Source organism: Miniopterus natalensis, chromosome 6 (assembly GCF_054644295.1).
Source record: "Miniopterus natalensis isolate mMinNat1 chromosome 6, mMinNat1.hap1, whole genome shotgun sequence".
NCBI classification, from domain to species: Eukaryota; Metazoa; Chordata; class Mammalia; order Chiroptera; family Miniopteridae; genus Miniopterus; species Miniopterus natalensis.
This window is the reverse complement of record NC_142086.1, coordinates 14,095,879-14,122,441: the sequence shown is the minus strand read 5'-3', so window position 1 is coordinate 14,122,441 and position 26,563 is coordinate 14,095,879. Positions and strand designations below refer to the sequence as shown.

The 26,563-nt window shown below is 36.5% G+C and overlaps 1 protein-coding gene across 10 annotated transcripts in view; it reads right to left on the bottom strand.

Moving 5' to 3' along the window:
- The window catches only part of ROBO2 (roundabout guidance receptor 2), a 557,240-nt gene that overhangs the window by 90,753 nt on the left and 439,924 nt on the right, over positions 1-26,563 (bottom strand). For all 10 annotated transcript variants that reach the window (XM_016201743.2, XM_016201744.2, XM_016201747.2 and 7 more), the window contains 3 exons: positions 11,030-11,154; positions 5,941-6,112; positions 172-377 (listed from right to left, as the gene is read on the bottom strand). In XM_016201743.2, coding sequence (XP_016057229.2) covers positions 172-377; positions 5,941-6,112; positions 11,030-11,154 — 503 coding nt within the window. The remainder of the gene's footprint in view (positions 1-171; positions 378-5,940; positions 6,113-11,029; positions 11,155-26,563) is intronic.

The window sequence follows — 26,563 nt, the reverse complement described above, 5'->3', positions numbered from 1 at the left end:
TGATATTCCTCTCATTTGAACTCGTCATTTGTACAATAGGAACTAACGTGGCCCATAATACAGTGTAGAGCGTTGTGCTGGGAAATAAGATTTCAAGTTCACAGCACAGTTTTCTCCGGGTCAGGACTTTTTGTACAGGTGAGATACGAACAGGAGTCAGACATTACTTACCCGTAAGTTTTTAATCTGCAATGTCCCTTGCTCTTGTATGGTTGCTCTTGGGTCTCTACCCAGAAAAGTGAACCCCTCCTTCAACCAGCTAATTACAGGAAGAGGGTCTCCAGTTGCTTTACATTTCAGTAGCGCCGTGCCGTCCACTGCCAGCGTCTGGTTGGCTGGGCCTTGAAGAATTACGGGCGGGGGTCTATCTGTCAAAACTAAAGGGTAAAGGCGTTTTCAGAATATTTTAACTTCTATAAAATTCAGTAGTCTTGATGTTGAAAGTAAGGTCAAAGGCGCCAAATCGTACATATTACTTATAACCTATTCTGCATATTCTATATCACTCAAATATCTATTATCTGTATAAACTATACTGAGACCATATTATTATTTATACCTGAGTTTGAATTACTTATAATTAAGATGATGATGGCATAAAATCATAACATTTTAGAAAGGCTTAATGTTATTGAAAGGCTGAATCATATTAAATTGAAAATATGGAGAGGTTATTACAGTCATTTATAAAATGTCTATTTTGTCTCTCATGCGCAAATTTAAGAAAGCCTGTGGAGGAAATGTGAACAGAGTAAATTTTCACTTTTACTTTTATTATAAGTGTCTGTATAATACATAATTTCACCCTTTCTATCACCAGGTGCATACTGTATGTATATAGGCTATAGTATTTCTGTTGATATTAAAATATTTGATTATAAATTATTTTTATCCAAAATTCTGATATTGAGTCTTTAAATTATAGTAATATAATATAAATGATATAATTTACTTAATCCTTACAATTAAGCAAAGATAAGTAATATAATTAGACTTTATTTATAGTATAACAAACATTGGGTTTTCAACAGTGTTTATATATATATAAATTCCTGTGTTTGTTGGATCCATTTTCTGTAATTTCATAAGCTTTTATATCAGTGTGTTTTTTATTAAATTTTACCTTCCATGTCTTTAGAAGGATTTCATAATGATTTAGGAAACATATCCAAATGTATAGTATTATTTAAATGAGTAATGGAAATATGAAGTCAAATAAAGGCAAGCTTTTATCTAGAACTAATAAGAAGACCACTTCATAATAAAACTGACATATTTAGGTCCAGAGAAACTTTCTTAAATTTAAGAGAAAGTTCTATAAACTTCAGCAAGTTCTATAAACTTTAGATAATTAACCAAAATTTTGGTTAATTATCTAAAACATACTTTTTATTTTATGCATATATACGATTTTCCTAATAACATTTTCTTTTCCCTAGGTTACTTCATTGTAAGGATATAATATATAATACATATAACATACAAAATATATGTTAATCAACTATTTTATCAGTAAGGCTTCTGGTCAATAGCATATTAATTAAGATTTTGGGGAGTCAAAAGTTATATGTGGATTTTCAACTGTGAAGGGGATCAGTGTCCTTAACCTACCTCCACATTATTCAAGGGCCAACTGTGTGTGTGTATGTATATAAAATAAAAAAATTTAATTAAAATTCTAAATATTTTAAAAAATTGTATCTGAATTTAAAAACAAACAAACAAGCGATCATAACTACAGAGAATATATTGGTGGTTGCCAGAGGCAAAGAGAGGTTGGGTGTGGGAGACAAGGGGGAGGGGAAATTTTTTAAAAATTTATAAAAAAGACATATCATTCTTGATGTTCACTGTGATCGTCCCCATGAGGTGTGTTTGTCAGGTTTCTCCACCATAAAGTTAGTTTTTCCCCTTTCCATATCTGTACCCTCAGGTAGAAATGTCTCTGAGCTATTCACACTTAAAGAGTGGGGAGTTATGCTCCACATCTTTGAGGTCAGAGTATTTACAAAAAAAAATTTTGGAAATCTTCTATTTGTCTCTTCTTCATTTCTTAATTTATTCAATCATATTTTCTATCAATATGGACTCATGTATATTTATTTTATATTTTGAGTTGCAGTCCAATGCTACTTTGAACTATAATGACCACTGGGCACTCATTCATTTGGCTCCTGTGTTCCTTTGACATCCACCCCCAACACCCAACAATGTGTGGGTTCTTGTTTTTTTTTGTTTTTTTCAAGTACTTCCTTACTTTCTGATGCTACAAGATGCCCCAGGCTTCTCTTCTATAATTCCTGACCCAACCCTAAAATCAGCCATTTCTTCAAAATACAGACACACAGTTGACCCTTGAACAATATGAACTATTTAGTTTTAGATAAAAAAATTATAGATTCTATTTTTTGCTATGCAACTGTGAAGAGAAATAGTCTTTCTCAAGATCATGTTATATTACAATGTTCATAATAAAACATATTGTTTATCAACGCTCTAATCTTTTTTGTCTATAAGTTTCTATAAATGCCAGTATATGATTACTTCTCAATCTATATGCATCATCTCTATTACTATGGTTTACAGATTTGAGAAAAAGGCAATAAATTATGCAGACTTTTCAGAGTCTATCATGAGAAAGCAACCAACCTGAATTTAAAATCGGAGTTATTATAGAGGCCCCTTGCCTGGAAAGATGTAGTAGATTTCCAATAAAACTAAACGCACTACATAAAAATCTGCATTAAAATGTGTGTGCAGGTATATATGTATGTGTGTATCTATGTAGAAACCTTATAAAAATCTAAGAAAAACAATAAAATACTGCTCAAGTATTTTTTACCAAAAAAATAAAATTAGACCTATTATTTTACTGATTTCCTTGATCAAATTATTCATTTTAGAAGTAAATAAAATAATAGTCAGAGAATGTGAAAGTATAGTATTATACCAATTATGAAACATCTGGCAATAATTGTGCAGATATCCAAATGAAAAGTTTCATAGACTTTATTTACTTCATGGGCTAAAACGGGAAGAGTGACTCACAAAACATTAAAATTTTTAAATTTAATGAGAAAAATGGGTCTGAAGAAACAGAATAGAAACTATTTACTAAATTTTAAATAACTGTTTCAAATTAAATATCTATATAGAATTCAGGTAACTTCTTATAACCTGCTTTTATTTTCAGTCTTAAAATCATTAGATAGAGCCAAAAGGCATCTAGTTAGTTTCTTTCTCTCCTTTTTACTTCCCAAATGTGTAGCTCATCCTATTTTAAATGAATTTGATCAATAAAGTAATTAAAAATCTCCTGGCCAGAAGGAATTTTCAGTTCAATCATGTTATGAGTAAAAGATGACCACAGGTTTTCATGACATTAAGGTCAATGGTTAAATGAATATTTAGGATTTGCAGTGATCTGTGAATAACTCCACGGTTTTCTCTAACTGTGCATTATAAATCTCCAATCACCATTCATATAAGACCACAGTGTGACATTTCTTGTCAATATAAGATATAAGTACATGCCTTCTCATCAGTCCTTTTAGAGTCTATTGGCTCTACTCATAGAATTTTCATTACAATGTTTTAATTTTCTTAAAGACAAAGAGTAGAATAAAAAAGACATGAAGAACAGTACCAATGAATTAATGAGGTTTTTTAGTGGGATATTTTGAAACTCAAGTATATGGAAGCATCTTAGCTCAATCTATTTCAGTAAAATTATCACTAGATAGCACCTTTCATTGCCATTAGCAATCTCATTTTATATGAACACTTGAGCTAAAAATATTTCTGAGAAAGGAGTCTAAGTGTAAAAATGTAACAACAGAAACATTGCTAGAGATGTTTTGCTTGTTTCTCAGAACATGGCATATGTTTTCATTCTGCTTTGGAATTTCAATTGGCTCTAAATGGCCCTGGATCATACACAAAAATTGTTGAAAATAAAAATGATGGCTCACATATTTTTAAATTGTTAACCAATCTAAAAAATTCAAAACACTAAATAGAAGCTGACATCATCAGCCAATGTGGCAAGTTACAATTTGGAGATAGAGGTTATTTACAATAATAATACATGTGTGTGCCTTGAAGTTAGATTTCTTTACTCTAAAAATCAATAACTCTCTAATCTTCATTCAATGCTTTTGCAAAAGGATCTTGATTTTGTGATTGCTTACTTAAGTAAAAATCAATGTAGCAATTAATGTTCAAGCCAGTTGTAGCAAAATGTCCAGAGCCATCTCAGTCATCAGATTTAAAACTGTTTATCACTGTCTTAATTTTGACCTCAGAAATGAATCTAGAATAACTCTGTTTTATGTGCTCATCTCATCAACCAACATAAATTCTCAAAACAAAAATTTTTTGTTCCATTATATTAGACATAATTCTGAATATCCACCTGTTTCATGAATCACATCATAAATCAATTATTCTCATTCATCAATTTTGTTATCTACAAATATGTTTTGCTTTTTCCATAAAAATTTCTTCATTTAGAAATATTTTGGAGCCTGGCTTTTGTAAATACAATAACCTAAGATCTTCAATGGATCACAGTAGAGATCTTGAGTGTTGTTTGGATTGTTTTGTAATAGTGTAGACGAAAACTTGATCTTTGGTCAGAACATCTGATTTTCCAAGTATACGTACCTAGACATTTTTGCTCATAGTAGAAAATCTGAAATCTTAACAAAGATTAACAATTATTTATTTTAAAGAAATACAGAAGAATGAAAGGTCAAAGTTCATGTCTACCTAAAGGAAGAACTTCTCAGCACAGTTACCCTCCTGGAACCTGACTCCCTTCCCTTGGTAGCAGTGAATCTCTGCAGCAGCAGCAGGTGCGGCCATTAACAACCCAGGGCCCCACAGCTAATGTCTGTTCTATTTATTTGCATGCCTGCCACAGTGCTGAATCAGGCAATACCACTAACATTAAAAAATATTGCCTTTCTATTAATTTTAAATGACCTTTTAATCTACATGTAAATGTGAACTCTAAGAAAGCACATCAAATTTCACCAGAAGAGAATCAGAGAGGTCACGGGCTGAAGCTCTTGTGTCTCAGAATCATAGTGTCAAGGAACAAGCTCCCCACAAACCTCAAAAATAAAGGGGGTCAGAAAAAAATTTAATTTAAGACATCAAACAACAGAGCTTAAATTCATGCTCAGAGGTTTAAAAAATATCTAAAACTTTCTAGTTGTAATTTGTGAAAAGCTCTTAGGGAAAAATCAGACTATGAAGGGCCTTAAATCTTTTCCAACCTTTGCTATGAGTGTAGGTGCTTTGTTTAAGATTCGCCATACATGTGTACAAATAAAAAATAATGTCACAATGTGGCCAGCTAACCAAAAACCCACCTCCTTTTCCACTGATAATATTAAAGATGCTATCTTTCCCCTCTAATAAAATCAAATTATTAGTATCTATTAGAAGCAATCGTGTCTTCCTAAGACTAATTAAAATATGCAGATAACATGTCTATGCAATGTGAGTGTAATGCCATTTCTTTATAACAATGCATCACTATGTTTTTAATGATAGATTGTCTTGGACGTTCTTTGGGAAAATAAATGGTATTAAATCAAGAATAATTAGAAACTATTAAAAATGTTATTTTATCCGGATCCAAGCTAAAAAGATAAGAATTCATTAAAATAATTTAACTAACGAATCAGAAAATTCACACGTTAATGTGACTCCTGTAATAAAAAACATGCCCTGGTCAGGTAGCTCCATTGGTTAGGACACTGTCCCAATATGTCAAGGTTGCAGGTTCAGTCCCATAAGGGCACATATAAAAATCAACCAATAAGTGCATAAATAAGTTGACCAACAAATCTCTCTCTCTCTCTAAAAATCAATAAATAAAATTTTTTAAAAAGCCATCATTTCCATGAGACAAATCTAATAATACCGCACCATCAGTAACTTCCAGTTGAGCTTTTGCTAAAATGCTTCCTGCCACAGTTAGGGCCTGGCAGATATAGTAACCCGCGTCTGATCGCTGAATGTTGGTAATCGTGAGGTCTCCGGTGGGTGACACAGAACATCTACTGTTGGGCTGCTGGGGTTGGTTTGGGAAAAGTAGATTCTGTGGAAACAAACACAATCTCATCAATATTTTTTCCCCACTTGGAAGGAAAATTACATTAACAGCAGCTAATGCAGTTATGGAAATATGGTTGGAAAAGAAAGTACATAAGTTTAATAAAAAACATAGTGTTGAAATAATTTAATGGCACATAGTGAGTTTCACTGAGAAACTTTTCCAAATGATGGAAAAATAAGATGCTCTAAGAAGTCAGCATGCTCTGGTTGAAGGCACAATAATTTAAAAAATAAGTATCTTAACCATTTCATCTTTTCCTGACTTTCTGCTAATTACTTCATATCTTTGAAACATGGTTTGCTCATCTGTAAAATGGGCATAGTAATGCTTATCTGGCTCAACTCATCAGACAATGTGAGAATCTGGAAAGTAACATTAACTATGCATATATTTTATACACTGCACATTATTAAAAAATGCAACATATACTTTCCACTGATCATTTTTAATACATGATGTTATTAACAGAAATTCTTTTATAGGTGTTCAGAAAAAGTGTGTGACTGAGACTGACACAGAGCCCAATCTGCATCTGTTGTAAGGTTTCTACAGGTCGTAACAGCCTCAAAACAAACTATGAAAAAATGCTGCAGACTAAACAAGATTAAGCAAATCAAAGAAGATAAAAAGATTAAGGTTGTTTCTGCAGTATGTATGTAATCTTAAAGACTTCATAAAAATGCTTTATTTTACAAAATTAAGTTTGCTATTTAGTTCATGTTAAATATAAGCAGCCTAATCACAATTTTTAAAATGATTTTATATGAGAGCAGGGATATTAACTCCCATGACCTATGCTGCTTTACTGTTACTCAATTAAGAAAAACATTTGGGCGTAATAAATTATATTGAGATGTATTTCCAAGATGGATTATAAATAAGGACATATCAATTTTTATGTTGTATTTATTTACAAAACAGAACACTACAACGCTCTGTGATCTGTTTCTCAATATAGTAATTTATTTTCCAGGTTTGTAATTAAACAGTTTCAATACGTTACAATCAGTAGGTAATAACATTCAATTAAAGGCCTAAGACACATTTTCACCTTAAAATGTTTTTTACCCGTGAAGTAATACCAATGGAAGGGGGTAAACAGGGTATTAACGCTTTTCAATTACGCTAAATGACTTGAATCCCGAGAATGATGTCCTGCTTTAATTAGAGGCTCTTGGCTTTATTGCAGCGTGATGGATGTCCACTTTATTAGATTCGCGTGCGACACCATCAGCCCACTTTCCATAAACATCACCATGTTGTTAAACCCGTTCGGAAAGAAGCGATGTTTGCGAGCATGTCAGGAGTGTCATTTCAACGTCCTACTGCCCCCCTATAAAATTTGTATTACTATAGAAGGCGAGGCATTTTTATCATATGAAACATCATTTGCGAACAAGCTAATTCTCCTGTGGAATCCAAAGATATTACTGAAATAAACCATCTGAAAGGGAAGGGTCTAAATTTTAAAGCCACTTGAAAATGATACAATAACTCAAAGTGTGCACTTTCCTACAATTAGCCATTAGAATACTAATTTACATAGCACTAATACATCAGATGGGTTTAATTCTCTCCGGGATCTCTTCCTCTACACTGGGATATTAGTCCACCTTCTAAATGATTCCTTGACATGGAAAATGGCATATGATTGAGGTTAACCCATCATCTTTTATTCCCTGCTTGTATGACTTAGGCAAAAGAAAATGGATTGCAAGCAAAACCCAGGAATTTCTCGGAGCTCTTCTTGCTTTGAAGTGCTGGGTATCCTATTAGTGCTAATTGGCATTATCAGCACATATTGAGGAATATGGACCATTAAGTCCAGGCTCTTAAGTCTCTCTACTGATGGAGAGTCATAGATCACTACAAAAATTGGATACTGGAGATAGTAAAACCAATTTATTTTCCCTGATACCCCAATTCATGATTTGAAATTTTACAATTTGCTCCAGCACTTCTCTTTTGTTCGAATTCACAGCATCTCTCTCTCTTCCCCGCCCCCCACCCTCTGATGTGAGCAATACAGGTAAAGAAAAAAAACAGGCCAAGCATTATAATCAAATCAAATTATTTAACTGGAAAATTTTTTCCCAGAGATTAATATCTCTGGAATTACATAACACTGTAAAATAACAGAAAAATAAATGCTTTGAGATTATTTGATCACTATTTCTTTAAACACCATTAAAACACAATGTAGCATATTTAAATATCATGTTTATGTGGCCACGGGACCAAAGCACATTTTATTTTTTTTAAATATGTTGTGGCCTGGCCCGGCGTCGCTCAGTGGTTGAGCATCGACCTAGGATCCAGGCGATCAGGGTTTGATTCCTGGTCAGGGCTCAGGCCCCGGTTGCGGGCTGCAGCCGATCAATAACTCTCTAGTCGTTGATGTTTCTATCCCTCTCTCTCCCTCTCCCTTCCTCTCTCTGAAATCAATAAAGATATATTTAAAAAAAAAATACCCAAAGACTATAATACATAGTCAAATGTGATTTAAAAAAAAAAAAAAAATTAAAAAAAAGTGTTTTTATTGATTTCAGGGAAAGGAAAGAAGGAGGCAGAGAGAAACATCGATGAGAGTCACTGATTGGCTGCCTCCTGCACCCCCCCTGCTGGGGATCGAGCCCTAAACCCAGGCATGTGCCCTGACCGGGAATCGAACAGTGACCTCCTGGTTCACAGGTCGACCCTCAGCCACTGAATCTTGTGGGCTGGGCCCAAAGCACCTTTTATGATATATCCTATATAAACCTGAAGCTATTTTAGGGCATGGGATTCACACATGTTATAGCTGTATCTGTGCAATAATAAGATATGTTATAACGGGATTTGACTCAATACGTGGATTTAAAATGTAAATTTGCAACAATCAAATTGCTTTACGTGATGTTAGTTATATCATTTGTAAATAAATATTTATATCATTATATTTACTCTAAGCAGCTTGAGGGAGTAACTTTTATAGACCCCATAGCACCCATATGGGTGCGGGGAAAGAGTTCGTGGCAGGAGAAAGGATCTTGCAGTTACCAGGGCTCTCCCGGGGTCCCTAGCCCCAGCCTTTTCAGACACTATGTGGGTCTGGGAGCAGAGGGGACCAGAGTGGTGCTGAGTCTCTCCTTGGTCCTGGACAGTACTGTCCAGGCAGAGGAAAACCTCAGGCCCTGAAAGCTTTCACCTGGGGGCAGAAGCATAAACTTGTTGCTTCAGCCAGGACTCAGGGGGAAGCAGGTGCATTCTGCATTTTCCCATTTCTACCTAGATGTTAGAAATAACATCCTGTTGACCTTTATAATGTTTAACAATGTGTAACACACTTTTCCATATAAACTAACTTTATTATGACATCTTCATAATTTATGTGAAGTAAAATGTATTGGCCTCATATTTTAGATTAAGAAAATTAATTTCAGTAAAGATAAATAGTGCTACAAAGACTGTACAATCACGAGGGGGGAAATGGCTTTAGAATGCTTCCTTTTTCAGGGTGTGAGTGTGTGTGTGTGTGTGTGTGCAAGTGTGTTAGAGCCAAGGTCATGTTGCTTTACACTCAGTTTAGAGTTTGCAATGTTTTCACCCAAACATTTTTAAGTAAAGAATCAAGGAATTCTATGTGTAGATACAATTTTATAGTCACAAACTGATTTTTTTTTTTTAAAGGGTGGGAATTAAGGCCTGGAACAATTCTGATGTGGAGTAAAGCAGTGGTCAGCTCTCTCTTATCTTCCCATCACCCCACAAATCATGGGGGGTGACTGCATCAGGCACATTGAGGAAGGGAAGAAAGACAATTTGCCCGTCAGGATCAAGTTGATAGAACTGCTAGCGTGGGGTGGAACAGGAATATAGAGGAAACCACAGCAATTAGAAAAGACGGCTGAGGGACCTTCCTGATGTTTCTCTACCCAGACAATCATCCCTGTGTTCTGGCAACACCTTCTCTTAATAAAGAGATTCCTGGCAACATTTTTAGATTTCCTGAGACTTTTCAACATGGTTTCCCTCATTCCCCAGGAAATTCCTCCAGAACTTGGGAGCACCAGCAGGTTTCTTCCTGAGAACCATATGCCTCCTTGGAAATGGTTCTGGATCATCTAGAAAAAAGTATCTCTAGGTCCCTCAGGAATGCACACAGAGAAGTTCTTAGACAAAGGACTGGATTTCTGACCTGGCTGAAGCTGGAAATTCCAAGCATAACCTCAGCACCTAGAGGCTAAGTGTGGTCGGAGTCTGAAACACGTCTTAAATGAGAAAAGCTATGCATCCGATTGGCTTTTAGCAGAGTCTGGGAAGCCCTCTGCCAAGAGAAGGCAAACCAGGGCACAACAAAGACCAAACCAGTGTCGCTTGCTTTACGTACGCAACGTGCTTTTGTCTGTCCAGGAGGGGTGGTGGAACAAAATATTTCTCATACATTTACATGGAAATGTGCTTAACTAAGTGATAAAGGAAAGTTATTTATACTATTTGCCTAAGAAAGGTGATGGAAATTGGCTTCCTGTTCATTGAATAATGGAAATATATATATTGACAGGATGTGCTAAGTGCTTTATGTTGTCTGATCATCCCAAGGTAACTCAGGGCAAGAAAACAAAATGACCTTTCTGTTCAGAAATTTTAAATAGTGACAGAGATTTTGGTTAGAATTAAAAGGTTGTTTAGTTACAATGCATTATATCTATGCTACATAAGACACAGAACTTTAGAAAATCAACACAGGAAAATAAAGAATATTATATTAGAACATCTAACTCCCACTTATTTTTAAATGAATTGGTTCCTTTTTTAGAAGTAAAGCAAATCCCACATTGATAACAAGAAAGGCAAGACAAACTGTGAGGATCGCCAAAGACAGGCGGTTCTGGAGAAGCAGTCAATGTTCACACTCACCTGGCTGCCTTCTTTCTGCCAAAAAACAGCTGGCTGTGGGTTTCCTTTAGTTTCACAGGGAAATGTCACTGTCCGACCTTGAGCGACAATCTGATCTCTCGGCCTAACCACAAACTGTGGAGGAGCTACAATTTAAAAGGAGAGAAAGGGTGTAAATATAAACCGTTGACAAAGAAAGGGATAACCAAAGTGGAAATCTGGTACTGGGTGGATTGCTCAGTGCCAGACAAAGGCTACAGGATTTTGACTTATTTTTAAGTATTTCTCAAAACAGAGGGAAGGGGAAAAGAGCACTCTATCATGTGAGAAAAGAAGTACACTTATTAGTAGACACATTGGAAATGTTGTACATTGTAAACTCGTAGGCCATAAGGTTGCATAGAAAAATAGATTTTTATAATAATCTAATGTTTTTTAAATTTTATTTTAGAGAGTGGAAGGGAGAGAGAGAGAGAGAAAGATAACATAGATTGGTTGCCTCCTGCACGTTCCCCGACTGGGGCTAGAACCCGAAACCTGGGTGTGTGCCCTGACTGGGAATCGAACCCACCACCTCTTGGTGTATAGGATGACCGTCCAACCAACTGAGCCACACTGGCCAGGGTGATATTCTAACGCTTTTAAGGAAAAATGTGGTTTCTCAATTTGGGTTTGTGTTTTGGATAGAGATAGAAAAGAAACACTGCATTACTCAAACATCTCCTTTCTGTGAAATCAGTCTGTTGACAAACATTGTTTGCTTCTGTAATATTTGCAAGACCTGGTACTAGACACAGGGATACCAAAGGCATAAAATACGTTATATTCTCAAAGTGCTTATATTCCAGAGCTGAGGACTTGAGGTGTCGAAGACATTCAAAAATTGAAGAGATGAAGATGACATACAAAGATTAAAAAATTACAAATAGAGGTATGAAAGTGGTTGGTTCTACTTAATCCATTTCAGCTCACTTAGATAGTAAGCATCAGTCAGATAATTACTATGTTCCACTTCTAGGCACCAAGGATACACAGAGACAAAGCATTGGTCATGCAGCCATCAAGGAACTCATAGTCCCCTTTTTCCCCCACTGATCCCCTCCACCCTGCATCCATCCCACCCCAGGCCTTCCCCAGACCAGTGTCTGTGTCCATGGGTTATGCTTATAAACATATAAGTTCTTTGATTAATCTCTCCCCACCCAACCCCCCTCCCACCTTCTCTCTGAGATCCCTCAGTCTGTTCCATGCTTCTATCTATAATATTTTCAACAATAAACATAAAGAAACTTAAAAAAATAAACTAAAAAATAAACTGATGAACAAAATAGATCTAGAGACATATAAGCATGGAAGAGACTGAGGGATCTCAGAGGGAAGGTGTGTGGGGTAGAGTGGGGGGGAGAGATTAATCAAAGAACTTATATGCTTAAATGCATAACCTATGGACAAAGACATTTGTTTGAGGAATGCTTGTGGGTGGCATAGATGTGGGGTGGAAGGGATCAATGGGGGGGAAAAGGGAAGAAAAAAAAGGAACTCATAGTTTAATGTAAAATATAAAACAGAATAATGCTGTCAACAACAACAGCTAACCTAAATCACAAGTGGTCTAAAATTGTGTAAATTCTACGACGGAGGTGCTCTTGGAGCACAGCAGAGGAGCACTTCGATTACAGACAGATGATGTGACAAGACTTCAGGAGGGAGGGCCCCTTTTGTTCTGGTAGCTGTGAAAAGCTTTACGCGGGGAGTAAACGTGATGGGGGTTTTGAGGAAAGGGTAGCATTTAGATAAGTGGAGAAATGAACATATTCCAAGCAAAGAGCTTAGTGAGTAAAGTACTAGAGGCAAAAATACATCTAACAGACAGTGTGTAATCTGGCAGGAATGGAGGGTCCCGAATCTGTGAACATTGCCGGCTACAAAAGACAGATCTGGGCCCAGTCTAAGAATGTCCTGAGAAGCCAAACTATCTTATGACTCTTTCCAAACTGAGAAGCAATAAATGCAAAACAAACTTTTGGAAGCTTTACTCCTCTAATGAGTGTAGGAGAGCTTGTGAGGGAGATGCGTTGGTAAATAAGGTAGGAAGACTAGCAGAATAGTGTGAGAGTAGGAGTCCTGGACACAAGTAACTTCAGTGGAAAAGAGAAGAAAAGAAAGGGTGGGGGTAAAAATCCCAACAAAGTTCAGATTTAAATTGGGGACTAATTGTAAAGTAGACAATAAAATTGGAAGTTTTCACAAGGACATCTTCCTCATACCAAACCCATTCCTATTGAAGAAAAAACAGCATGTTTATTCCATGGTTTTTCTAATCATCTGTTTCCACTTTAAGTCATTGCTTATGCTCGAAAACTTAAGACCAAGAAAACACTTTAAAATCAATTCTAATTTTCAGAGCTTGGTGTACATGGCAACAATTCTGAAATTTGAACTCTAAAAAAGTCTAAGAATAACCGACATTCATTCAGCAAAGGCCTTTACCCAGAATTCTTCCGGGCCTTCAGGAGCACATGCGTGCAGGCCCAAGAACAGAGCAAACGTGGGGCAGCCTCAGACTCACAGCCACCACTCCTTCCTCGGAGAGCACTCGCAGCGCTTTTTCAGAAAAGTCACTGGGAATTGTGGTGTCTTATTTTTTGGTGTTCCATATACTGCCTCCTAATTCAACACATTCAACACACACCCAGGGACAGAGGGAGTAAATCTACTAGGAGAAATTTTCTCATAACTATAGATAACAGAAGACTTGGACGAAGAACTGGGATTTATGAGTCTATTTGAACAGCATGTGGTTTATGTTGCCTTGCATTTTCAGGAGATTACTTGCTTCTTACAATCTTCTTATTTCTACACAATTCCACTGAATCAGCAGATACATTGATTTATTTATTTTTTTTCGTTCTATGTTTTCTAACAAGAACGTTAGCTTAAATCAATGTTACAAAACTTTTTTAGGAACTCTTAAAACATTGCCGTGCCCATTTTTCAGCAGAAGTCTGAAACCACCAGATATTTATAACAAAAAAGACTTAATAAGCCTCTATCATCTGTAATATCAACAAAATTATATCTATTAAGAAAAAGTTAAGCCCTGGCTGGGTTGCTCAGTTGATCCCATACACCAATAGGTTTGGGGGGGGGGCAGGGAGTTGGTCCCGGGTTGAGGTGCTTACAGGTGGCAACCAATCAATGTCTGTCTGTCTCTCCCTCACTCTCTCTTCTTTCCTCTCTCTCTAAAATCAGTTAAAAAGAAACATATCCCCAGGTGAGAATAAAAAAAAAAGTTAAAAGTTAATGTGTAGTTATTTACTTCTTAGTAATCTTATGGGAAATAACTTAAGTGACAATATGGGAAGCAAGAAGTACTGAGTAACTGAGCTTCTATCTCATTATAAAAAATAAAAAGTCAGTTTACTCAAAATCAGCTGACAGTCTTTGATAAAAGTCACATATTCAGCTAGCTTATTAGTTCATTTGTACTGCTTGGAACCAGAAACAATTTAAATTGTCTCACATAAGTAGTTAGTAAAATCCTAGAGCCCATAGGAGCTATAAAGTCTTTTTTCATTTAATTATTAAAATGTAATACACATGATTGAAATCATCAAATGAAACGGCAAATGAAAACAATGCAAACATGTTTTATTGTTTTAAGTATGTCATGCTTACTCTGCACTTGTCATAGTAAAATTACCATCCGTGCTTTAAGTATAAACGCAGTTTTCCTTAAATTTGATTGTTGATGTTTTCAAAAGCTTTATGATAGATGACTGATTTTTGCAAAATGCTTCTGGAATCCAGATCCTACCATTTTAACACAGCTGTTAAAACACAGCCCCCGAAATATGAACTGGAGAAAGACCACACCTATGCATCCACTGATTTTACAGGATATGAGTCATCCATCTATTCATTTAAAATGTATTAACCGACTCAATTATGAGACATTCTGCTTGACACAGAGGGTGAAAAACCAATTTCAAATATATATGTATATATTTGAAAATGGCAGAGACTTCTAAGTAAATAAATAAGTAAAAACAAATACAGTAGAGAATGATTTGTATAACAGAATAATGCAGAGGCCTTTGGGGAGGGAGGCACGGAAGAGCAGCAAACCGGACCAGGCGATGAAGAAAGGAGAGAACAGCTGAGAGATGGCTACGCTTGGCTTGTGCTTTGATGCAAGAGTGGTAGTTCATGAGATGAACAGAAGTAAGATTGTCTGGGATGAAGAGAAATACGCATGAGGCCAGTGGAGCTGGACGTGTCAGGGGAGTGTAAATAGCTTTTCAAAATAAAATCAGGCCTGCTGAAGTGATGGAGGTAGGACCAGATAATATGTTATAAGACCTTAAATTTTGCCCTGGAAAGAATGGAGATCTGTTCAAAGATGTTCACTCAGGAAACATAAAGTAAGATTTGTGTTTTAGAAAGAATGCTATTTAAAGGAGAAAAGGTTAGAGAAACCTTATCAAGGTGGGCAAAAAATTCAATTGAAAATTGCCATTCATAATAGCACCTAAAGGTGGGGTTTCATCAGAACTCTTAAGGGGCAAAGAAATTATGCAATACCATAATTAATATTTACTACTAATGACATAATCTAAAAACATTAGGAATTATAGTTTCTTGAGTTTTTACCCAATAATAAATTTTAAAAACCTCCAATGAAATGCTATTCGCATTTATGTTATTCATGCTGTAACATGTCCTTTCATGTGATGTTTATTTATATTGTACTTTTGTTACAAGTTATTATAAATACCCTGTATTTCTAATGTGCCATATAGTTTCTTGTCACCAGAACTGAAGCCACACTAACCTCCCTGGAACTGGAATCACTTCACAGTTTTTTAAATTTAAAAAAATTAAATATTAAAGCATTTAACAAAGCAAAAGATTTAAAGAGTATTCAATCTCTGAAAATGTCCATTCTTTCCTATTGCCATCTGAAATCAACCACCAAAACGAATCGCATCAATCACTTTTACTTCCGTAGACTCTCTGCCCAAGATCTATATTGCAATCTTCTGTGAAGGGATATCAGCAGAAGGAATTTAGTTTTGAGGTTTTGAAATGAAAAATGCATCCATAATTCTTCTGATAACACTTCCCAGTTCCAGTATTTCTGCCAGGTGGCAGTGAGAACGGTTTGAAAGGCAGTACTTGGCTGATGGCACCAGTGGGAGGGAGTAGGCAGAGAGGTGGCATTTTGTCAACACAGCTCAAGGGCACAACGTGCGCCGTACATGAAATGGAGTTTCAGCAATAACTCTCATTGAACATAAGAAAACACGATTAGGTCCTCATGCCGACAATTCAAAACACACATTTACCCCCAACGTGAATTACAGAGGTTGAGTTATAGCTCCAGGAGAATATGCTAGTTACAGAAAAGGCAATTCTCTTACGCATTTCTAAGACAAATGACTACAAAATACATATTTATATCCTTTCTAAAACCCAAAAACATTAGAAGAATCTTTTGTAACAACGATGTAATAACCTACTTGATTAATCTGTTAAGTGATAAGATCTTATTGCTGCAGCTATAACAAGAAATGAGATGAAGGAAACAGAATGGCACAACTCAGTGTTCAATCGCCACGACTTAAGAACAATAGCTGTGTAAAAACATATGCTGTGTGATTTCCAGAGAAGGAGACCCAACTATGAAAAGGTCAATTAAGGTCAGAGGCCTCGTAAGGTTTCTTTGAAATGGTTTTTGAGAATTTGAATACAATGCGCAGTAAATTAGATTTGATTCCTGCTAAATTATGCTTTGGTACTGCATTCAGCCCAAGCTGGCTTCAATCACAGTCACGCTACGGCTCTGTTATGCTAATGCCCGCTGGGGACAGGGAGTGGGCGATATGGAAATCAGCTGGCTGAACACGAGTAGAAAGCATAGGCCAAGTGTGAGGTGCGCATGGGAGATGAGGGGATGGAGGACCCTAAAGGTTAATCGCATCATGTTCAGAGTTGTTCTTTACGGGAAAATATGACTTTCTATGGCAGGCATGAACACGGAGCCAGTCACGCACAGTTGCCCACATTCACGTGTGACAGGGTGGTTAAGGGCACACTCAGTGGCTCTCTTCCTTTGGCTATAATTTTGTGCCTGAGCGAATGGCTTCGTATTCTGTAATAATAAACATTTTGAACTTCGTATCTTAAACTCAAGTAGAAAATAACGTCTTGTGCTATTTAATATTTTTGCTTGTTAAATTCTGATACATTCTGTAAGCAAAATTCAAAAGTACACTCCTCCACATTTGCTTGTGTGAAAGATTCGCTGAGTCACAAACTGCTTAATACAATAACAATAATAACATTAATTGAGTGCTTATTAAGTGTGCTAAACCATCCCCAGGCATTATTTTATTTACTATTCAAAGAACCCCATGTCTTAACTGCTACATTTTAGTGTGAAGACCAGTTTTATAAAGGGTATAGAGTATTTTTAAAGATTAAAGCAATAGGTTGGAAGACAGGTTTGACTTCAGGTCGAACCTGATGCCATTGTTGGACCTCTTAAACAGTGAGCAGCTACATGAATTTCATTCACTTCAAACCATGAACTGGCTGAGAATCTATTGTGTCTGGTTCTGAAAAGAAGGGTGAAAATTACAGGGTATGATTTTTAAAATAGTATGTTAAAATCATAACATTGTGTTTTTTTCTGAATAATTGCTTTCATTACTAAGGTAGCATAAAACCTATGATCTTGTTCCTTCTGAACTATCTTAAGTACAACCTTTGTTAAGTACACTTATTACCAGTAATTCTTGATTCAAAAGCCCACAGTCCTTTTTCTATTGCTTGTCATTGCAGTGCTTGCGAATCACTCTCCTCAGTGTAGCATGTTGCCTTCCTTCGTCTGGCCCAAGATGTTCCCCTCCTGGCAGTCACTTGTCCCCAAACTAATGCCAGCGTTCCAGCAGGCCAGTGAACTCCAGACACTCACACAGGGATTTGCTGGTCTTGCTGTTGACACATCTTGATAACCATTATCCCTTGATCTGCCTTGTCCACAATGATTAACCTGAACACATTTTAATCGTGTACCTCCTTGTGTTCCCACTTACAGGTACTGGCCCTCGCTCGCATTGCCTCTTTCTCTATTCCAACCCGGCCCCCCACCTCCCATTTCACCCCCCCAGTCCAAGCTGTAAGCATGTACTGGCTGAGGGGGCTGTCTACCACTCTGCATTGAAATGTGTCTTTATTTGGCCTGGAAAAGCCCCAAACAGTGAACATGAAATGAATGCCTTGGAATAGGAAATTAAAAAAAAGAATTCTTGATCTGAAGTAAATCTTCAATGTTTTTTTCCATCTCATCATACTGGAAGGATCTGGCACATTCCCACCAGTGACAGTGACTCACTATCGTAATAATTTGGGTGGAGGGATGTCCAAGAAAATATGTTTGAAAAAAACCTTCTGATTCTGATATACCCATCTGTAGAGTTTTCCCCACCTCAAATTGAAAATTTATGTCGCAAAGACTGTGAGAAGTCATCATCCCAGAGTGATGAAAATCATATAGAAAAGTACATTGTGTAACAACCAAGTCTAGAAAGTCCTACAAAAAATTAGTTAAAAAGCATATCCCCCAGAAAAGGGATAGATAACAAGTTACTTCATTAAAATGCAATCTAGAGCCAGAGTGAGAGATGAATGTTTACTCAGTTTATAATCAGAACAGGTTGGCTTCTAATTGATAAATGATTGTTTCTTCAACTTATTAAATTCTATTTAGTTTTTACTATTTAACACTCCACTTGATTTCAAAAGTATTTCTGTTAATAATATTGGAAATGCATAATGTCATAAAACATTTGATTTGAACTTTATTAACAGGTAATTCACTTCAGAGGAAACTATGCATTTATAATGGAAAATATAATTTAGGAATATAGGATTTAAAGTGATTATTTTTATAAAGCCAGTTTAATCACATTTTATTCATTTGTCACTATTTTCAAGGAATATAAATGATCAAATTGCTAAATTTAAGCACCTTTCCAGTTAACCATTTTTTTACTGAGTTCATAGCAACAATAACTCTTCCAAATGGGTGATATGTTTCTTTCTCAGCCAGACCCTTATATTTAGATAATTTATTTTTTAATTTAAAATTTTTTTAATATGTCTTTATTGATTTCAGAGGGAGGGAGAGGGGGAGAGAGAGAGAAACATCAATGATTAGTCATTGATTGGCTGCCTCCTGCACACCCCCCACTGGGCACTGAGCCTGAAACCCGGGCGTGTGCCCTGACCTGGAAGTGAACCTCGATCTCTTGGATCCTAGGTCAGTGCTCAACTGCTGAGCCACACCGGCTAGGCTATTTAGCTAATATTAAAAACTTTTCGTTTCATAATAAAAACAATATCTGTATCTTTTGCTTTCTTTCAACAACTGCTTTTTCAATATTGAAATGAAAAAAGAAAAGTACTAAATGGTTTACTGCTTTCATAAATATGGAAAGTAAAGTAAGGGGTCAAAGGCAGTAGAATGACTGCAGTGACTCAGTCCTTGGGCCCTTCATCTGTTTGGACTTCCCTACTCTTTACAATGACGTCTCACATACACAAACTGCACTCAATCCTCGTGTATGTAGAGATGTGTTGAAATTATGCATCTATTATTGTCATTTTAAAATCACTTTTAACGAAATTTATTGTTTGTGGGGAGACTAATTTTGAGGGTTCATATAATATCTAAACTGAAAGTCCTCATGATTATTCAAAATCTGATGACTAAAGTAGGCCACGAAGTATGAAGTTAGTCAAATGTATTACACAGTGTAACTATAAAACACTGCGTGTGTCCCTCTGCACTGACACGTATAGTAACTATGAAAGCAATTTCAAGGAGGGGGTCAAAAGTACTGAATTTCAGTGGTAAGTGTGACACACTCACAAAAAAAGTCTGCATGCATTTTGTGATAGCAGATAAAACCATTTTCTTTAATTTATAATCACACATAATATGCTCTTTTCTGAGAGCAAATATCAAAATGAAATGATTCTACTACTATTTAGAGTGGACAGAATGCCTTTGAAAATAGTAAACTCAAATGAGGTTCAAATATCTTGCATTTTTGGTCTCATAGGCAAGCATATAAAATCACTGTTAGAGTAAATAGCTGTACACACAGCCATTTTCTAGTTGGCCTTCACTTTCTTTTGAACAACACATTACTGGAGAACATCACGGTAATAAATTTGTGGTAGAAATAAATTCAGATATCGGTTGGCCCTTTAACTCATAATACTGGTCAATTATTTTATGCAAAAAATTACTGGTTTTGTCTTGTGTCAGGTTCCGACAGCACTTAGGTCTCTGTCTTCTGGAACTCACTGCCGACCGGAGGAAACTCACATAAAAACAATCAAGGATGACTCGACGGGGTGAACACGGTATGTGCTGGCAATCAGGCTGTCCCCCCACCATTATAAGAGTAGCTTCACTCAGTCTCTCTCCAACTGCTGGGGAAGGCATTGAGAAAGAGAGAGAGAGCAAGACCCTGCCTTGATGAAAGGAAGGGTGGGTGAAAGGCTGTTCCTCACAGAGGGAATATATATGCATCAGGTTAGAGGTGAGTTTCCAGTGTACCATTACCCTCGCCTGGCTTCGCTGCCATTTTTGGCCGTCCAAGCCAGTGTGTTTCTGCAACTGAAAGTTTATGTTAGTGAAACCATGTATTTTCCCATGTAAATGGTCTTCACTGGCTTTAGCAAGTCCAATTTAACCATTAAAGGTTAAATTGCAATCATTGTGATAGTTGACTCATAAAGTAATTTGGATATATATAATTTTAAAATTTATTATATTTCAGATTACTAAATTAGATTTCACTTTAATTATAGGTAAACACAAGAAATCATGTAACCATAGGAAACCAGTTTAAGAGTCAACACACAAATTTCATAGAAATTTTGAATTATACAACATTTAGAAGTTCCTAACTTCTTAGAAAATCGGTCAAAATTTTAAACAGATTCTGAATTGTAAATCCCATTTTTCCATATTATCCTATCTTTTACTAATAGTAGCTTTGCTTTTCTACTTACCTTCCTACCTAAAATATTCTAATAATAAAAGAAATATAATTTATAATTATATTTAATATAAATTATAAAAAAACAATGTAATAAAATAATAAATTTTTGTTTTCTTTAAGAACCATTAATTCTTAAGAAAAATAGTATTAGCTTAAAATCTAATAAATTATTAAATAAAGTGATATTTTTATTATTCTTTCAAAAAAAAAAATCTCATTTTTTTACCAGCAGAAAAATAGTTCAAAGGGTGGTGAAAAAAATTATCTCTCGATCTTACATTGGGAAAACTTCTCACGTCGTGGTAGAAGGGGATGCAAGTGTGGAGGTGCGGAGGAAGAAACTATAGCTTAACAATGGCTCTTCAAGTAAATGGTGAGAGATGACATCCATTTCCACTCATTTAACCTGTCAACTTGCCAGAACTGTCATGTCAGCATCCAGCTAAACCACGAGGGCTGATCACATCCCATTATCTCATATTTTTAGAAAAAGATTGCACGAAGATGCCAATCAGGAAAAAAAAGAAAAAAACTTGCAACTAAGAAACAAATGTACTGATGCTGAGGGCTGCTTAGTTAACGGAATTTTAATATGCAACTGCAATGTTTCTTAATAACATTAATTACACGCTTAGTAAGGCACCATCCTAACTCATTAGTGCCTTCTTTTTGTTGTATTTTATCTCTTACTAGCAGAATGGGGACTATGTGATTGGCCTGTTACCGTTAATGTTGCTTAATCTTTCTACAGCACTATTTAAAGCTGCTTGCATAAACATTTTCTCGGCAAGTATTACCTATGTATGCATATGTGTGTATCAATTAACTGCACCAACATTTGACGTGCCCCTACCACATGTAAGCGTTATGCTAGACCTAGAGGCAGCAGAAACATAAAAACAACAATGTACTTACTGACAAAGAGCTACTAGTTTTATAAGGCAGAAGAAAATAATATCCCCCAAAAATCTGAGAAGCAGTGCTTGCCGTGAGAGAGATTTAAAAAGGTACATTTTAACTCAAATTTTAATTTAATTTTGTAGTTTATATTTTTTAATGTATCTAATTATGAATTCTTCCCTTGAGTAACACTTAATATGTTTAAATAAGTAATGCAGTAATTCAAATGTCATGCATATAATACTCAGGTGTAATGCACATCATAACATATAGTTTACAGTATGTATATCTGCACATATATACATAATGCATACAAATCATGGATACAGAGTATATATAATATGCATTTACATGTAATATACATACACAGATATACATACTGTAAAATTATACTATATATTGTGATAGCTCTGTCTATAAATACTCATAAAAGTAAAAATTTTGACTTTGTTAGAAGGTGTGACTAAAATCTTAATGCTATTTCTTTTTGGGAACAGGAAGTAAAATCTCATAATACTAATTTCATAACATTGTTTTGGGCCAGATAATTTACATTCTTCTAATATTTGATATTTATAGTAGTTTAATTTGTTTTTTTATCCCCACCCAAGGATATGTGTATTGATTTTAGAGAGAGAGGAAGGGGCAGAGAGAAAGAGACATCCATCTGAGAGAGAAATATCTATTGGTTGCCTCCCATAAGCACCCCAGCCAGGGATGGAGCACACAACCTAGGTATGTGCTGAGACCAGGAATCTAATCTGCAACCCTTTGGTGCCATAGTACTTTAATTTTAACTACTAAGTTAAAATGCTTAATGTTTATTTGATTTGATTTGAATAGACTCCGAAAAATATGAGTATTTAAGTTTTGGGCTATTTAGATTAAGATAATGGAGTAAAGACTTATTGCTTGACTTTCTTCTATTGAATGCAATAAAATAAATGAATAAAATGGAAAACTACCATAGCCCCAAATCCTCAAACCCAGATTGTGAAGCACCCTTCCAAACATAGTCTGGAGGAAAGTGAGGATGCACTGAAACCACCAGCTAGCTTCCATCCACAGTCCTCCAGCAATGCCGATTTTCCAGAAATTATCCGTCAGTGTGGGAGAGCCCATGCCGGGATCCTTTGATGGGACAGATCAGGAGTCAAGGGAGAGACTTGGTAGATCTGGGACATGACTTTACAGATAAAGAGTTGAAATGTAAGTCAGGGGAAAAGACACTAAAGGAAAAAAAAGACAAGCCTGCTTCAAGATGATATGGTGCCCCCTCCCCCGGAGAGAAAGAATCTGTACCTTCCAGTAATCACCCAAGGGGACACAGAAATACTCTGGAATAAATAGCTGTTCATAGTCTAAATGAAATTATATGCAACAGCACCTCTCGAAAATGAGAAACGAAGAACTCAGAAAGGGATGCAGGGACTGAAACACAAGGGAGATGAACAATGCAAGGAGATGAACAAAAGACAAGCTAAAATTAAAGAAACAAACTCTACTGCAGAGACGTGGAGAAATGATAGTTGCCCTTTAAAAAGTTGGGGAGCTGCTAAAGAGGCATCAAGAGATCATAGGAGCCCTGGCTGGTTTGGCTCAGTGGTTGGAGCGTAGGCCTGAGGACTGAAGGGTCCCGGGTTCGACTCAGACCAAGGGCATGTACCTGGGTTGCAGTCTCCATCCCCGGCCCCAGTTGGCCTGTGAGCAGGAGGCAACCACTCGATGTGTCTCTTTCACATCGATGTCTCTCTCCCTCTCCCTCTCTCTCTCTCTACCTTCCAATCCCTCTGAAAAACGATGGAAAAAATATCCTCAGGTAAGGATTTAAAAAAAGAAGAAATCATACAATATAAAATAAAGATGACTTTAAAATTATTATAGGAAACTTAGTAAATATGAAACTGAGACAAAGGAAAGCCAACTTAACTCATGTATTTGAAAAAAAGAAGAAATGTAGCAAAAATATTCAGAGATAAAAGTGAAGCAAACACTCTTAAAAAAGAGTAAGGTAAAGCATGAATCTGCAGAGTCAAGGGGCTTGCTGCGTCCAGGGTGACCAGGACCAAGGTCTAACCCAGCAAAGCTGTGGGTTAGACAACTTTGATATTTATATAGTAAAAGAGCATCCCAGCCAAGGATAAAAATATTCTTTAAGCCTCAGACTCACTATAATACCAGTCAATACCGAGACAATAAAACATCTTCACCAAAGTGTCAGGAAAAGAAAGTAGGGCTCAATAATTTCATAGCTATTCTTTAATTTCGAGGCAATGAACAGACCTTGTGGAACACACCAGGCCCTTCCATGAGAATCAAGTCAGTGACTAAAACCGGCCAAGCCTGAGAAGTAACCAGGACTTTTTTTGTGCTTCAAAATGAACATGAGCTTAAGGGATGGTGAATGTTCCACATTATGGAAACGCTGTTGGAATATACGAGACAAACCGGAGTGAGTTGTTTTTACCTGCTACTTAATCAAAACATATGGAGCAATGAAAAACGTGATGCTTAGAAATAATTAAATGGGACTCGGCATAAGCAGCTAATTAGCGCCAGATGCAGGAAACATTAAGCGCTTGTAGGAGGGAGATGATCACCTCAGGTCATGGGGTAACAGCTTGTCCAAAGAAGAAAGGCTGCAGGGAGTAAAAACGCAGGTTTCCACCTAGCACTCAGGACGTCTTTTACAGAAAAGGGGACCACGACACGAAAGCGTTTATACATGAAGCCTATGTTTCCCCAGTTTTTTAGATTTCAAGGTGGGGTGCAGAGTGGTGGTGTGGAAAATATCAGCTGCATTACTCTTTAAGTAATGTCTGTTCTATAATTTGCCCTGATTGAAGTTTTTAATCACTCTCTTTCCACTGAACTTCTTGGTGGCCTCCATAAAACACTTCAGAGCATGTTATAACAAAACACTTCAACTCCCAACAGACGTTTCAAAAATGAATATGTATTTAATTTTTGTATTTAAGCAGTTAAAAGATTGGAAAAAATATGTTCTTATAGATTTTGGTTTAGAATCATGACTGCTTCATTAAAATAATAATAATAAAAGGCGAGAATTTTGCCCAAAACATGTATTTTTCTCAATACTTAAAAACTCTCGTGTGGACAATTATATTCCTGTACCCAAAGGAAACATACTTTTGAGTCACTAAATTAGGAAATACTTGCAAGTTTCTCTAAAGTTGTGTGCTGTCCGTTTGTTTGGGGTATTTGAAACACGCGAAGCTTTTAGTTTGCACACTGGAGGCAATCGGCTCCTAGCATATGGAACGTAAGATGCAAACCCGAGCAGGGCTCCGCTTCACAAACGAGGCAGCTGCCGGATTTGCCGGTTCTTTTCCAAATCCCTCATCATGTTTTGAATTGCTGCTGGAAAAAATGTGTTGCCCATCTCCAAAATAGATGTTCTTTTTTATTTTTAAGCTTGGGGAAGACTTCCAATTGAAAATAAGACAGATGGGTACAGGAAGCAAGATATTTGTCCCTATTTAGATCACTTTCTTCTGTCAGTTACCTCATCAGAGGCGTTTGTCAAATGCACAAATGAGCGTTGCAGCATCGCAGTTAGCGATGTCCTGGGATGTCCCCTTGCTTCTCACATGAAGGGCGCCTCTGGAACAGTAAGGAGCCAAAGCCACAGGAAGGGCTGGTGGATTTTTAGCTCCCTAAATGGCGTTTGTCTAGGTTTTGTGGTAACCAGTGCATAAGGATTTTGGATGAAAGGGCTCTTTTTGAGATGTTGATGACACCAAAGATGGGTAAGTGAAATCTGGAGAATACTTTCCCCCACTGGCAAGTGTGTGATTGTCTGCTTTCAGTAGAATTTTCCACACTGAGGATCCTCTACCTCAAGACTTATTCTTACACCAGCAAAAGCATAGGCGGAGGTGTTGATTACATTTGTAAATTTTACAGGGTTGCCAATTCTTTCTTCTTTTTTTCTTTTTAATTCTCACCCAAGGATATTTTTTCCATAGTTTTTCAGAGAGTGGGGGGGGGGGGGGAGAGAGAGAGAGAGAGAGAGGGAGGGAGATCCATTGGTTGATTGGTTGCCTGGGGCCAGGGATGGAGCCTGCAGCCCAGGCATGTGCCCTTGACTGGAATCTAACACGAGGCCCTCAGCCCGCAGGCGAGCGCAGAGTTGCCCATTCTTGAACTCAAATGCAGCTCACGTGGATAAAACTCCCGATTTGAGGGTTTATAATGCTTTCTAAATGGACTTTTCACACAGACTACCAAGTTGCATCTGGCGTGTAACGTAGCCACCAGTTTCTGAATCTATTAGTATTCCGGAATCTGCATATATTTCTAATTTTCATTTGAAAACTTTAGATAGGAACTACCCACTGAATTTTCTCTATATTTGTCTACTTGGTACCTATATCTCCAGCTAGATATTCTCCCCTTTCTGTGGTTTTTACCTTATAGAAGACCCTGAAAGCTACTGGTAAGAGATTCAAAGTTGAAAAACTTACATAAGTCCACTAACAAATATGAATATCAATGTAGTTTTCTATTATTTTTATATTGAATTAGCTTTTACTTGATCTGTATCTTCGGC